At 38.2% G+C, this 1,405-nt stretch overlaps 2 protein-coding genes across 2 annotated transcripts in view; both read left to right on the forward strand.

Moving 5' to 3' along the window:
• The window catches only part of LOC118429303 (zinc finger protein 436-like), a 4,800-nt gene extending 3,996 nt beyond the window's left edge, over positions 1–804 (forward strand). The window contains exons 2-3 of the mRNA XM_035839785.1: positions 433–470; positions 562–804. Coding sequence (XP_035695678.1) covers positions 433–470; positions 562–804 — 281 coding nt within the window. The remainder of the gene's footprint in view (positions 1–432; positions 471–561) is intronic.
• Positions 1–1,405, forward strand: part of LOC118429304 (zinc finger protein 492-like) — a 23,906-nt gene that overhangs the window by 13,235 nt on the left and 9,266 nt on the right. The gene's annotated exons all lie outside the window — the stretch shown is intronic.

A 1,405-nucleotide genomic window follows, 5' to 3' on the forward strand; every position in this document is an offset into this window, starting at 1 on the left:
CTATATATGACATGGCTAGACATTAAAAATAGAATACTAGTATTTTACCATCTTGTAGACTTTCAAATTAAACTTTTAAAGATATTTTTTTTTTATTTTTGTAAATGATTTTGTTAAATTTGTCCACATTCATTGGTTTTCAAATGTCAGGCGTTTTTCTTATGTATTCTTGTTTTCATCTGTTTTTCTAACACAAAATGCTGGTTTTATAAAATATATATGTGCTCCCTTTGCTTCAAGTTCTGCTGTAGCAGCCTGCCGTAACAGCCTTTTTTCCTAAAATGTTGGCGATGTTTCCTCCGTGTTTGCATTTTGCTTAACTTTTGTAAACCTTTTGTAAATTCTTCAGCTGGCAGAGCTGAATGTTTGCGGTAGCCTGAAATGTTCATGGGCAAATTTACTCTAGGATTAATCTGTTTCTCATACCCACAGCTAAACATGCAGAATCACAGAGAGGAGAAGCGCTACAGGTGTGAGGAATGCAGTATGCAGTTCAACCGTTTGAGTCATCTGAAGTGCCACATACGGACTCACACTGGGGAGAAACCCTACAGGTGTGAGGAGTGCAGCAAGCAGTTCAGTGCGCTGAGCACTTTAAAGAACCACATACGGACTCACACTGGGGAGAAACCCTACAGATGTGAAGAGTGCAGAAAGCAGTTCAGTCGACAGGGTCATCTGAAAGATCACATGCGGACTCACACAGGGGAAAAACCCTACAGGTGTGAGTATTGCAGCAAACTATTCAGTGTGAAAGCAAACTTGACAAGTCATGTGAGGACTCACACGGGGGAGAAACCTTAAGGTTAAGGAGTGCAGCAGGTAGTACGGTATAGCATATATAGGACGTATACAGTATGTGAGCAATATGCAGCAGTTCAGTTCAGTTAGTTTGTTAGTTTGTTTGTTTTTGATATTGTTCAGTTTGAAACCACCTTTGAAGGTCTCAGTACATATACTGTAAATGTTAAGGTCCCATCATTTAACAGAATGCTATTGTGTCATTTTCTAAATGAATATATTTATTATGTGGTTTAAGATTTTTTTTGGGAAAGTGATGAAAATTTGATGTATGTGAGAATGTCATATCATCAAACCAACATGGCTTCAGTATGAATTTCCTATTACATCGTACTAAGAAGGCATTTGAGTACCATTCATTCCGAATCAGAGGAGGGGCTAGGTAGTGAAAATTCTGTTTGTCCATTCGATTTTTTTTTGCATGCACTTGGAGATGAAGTGCTAGTTGCTTATCAGCCCTTTGCAAGGGCAAAACTTTGTAGCATACCAGGACCTATCAATTCTGGGCAAAGCAAAAAGCCGCTAGTAATCTAATTTTATTTTTAACTGTCACAAATTACGTCATAGACACACGTACACTACTGACACATACACATCTTTGCCA

The sequence above is a fragment of the Branchiostoma floridae genome, chromosome 13 (assembly GCF_000003815.2).
Source record: "Branchiostoma floridae strain S238N-H82 chromosome 13, Bfl_VNyyK, whole genome shotgun sequence".
In the NCBI taxonomy this organism is placed as follows: Eukaryota; Metazoa; Chordata; class Leptocardii; order Amphioxiformes; family Branchiostomatidae; genus Branchiostoma; species Branchiostoma floridae.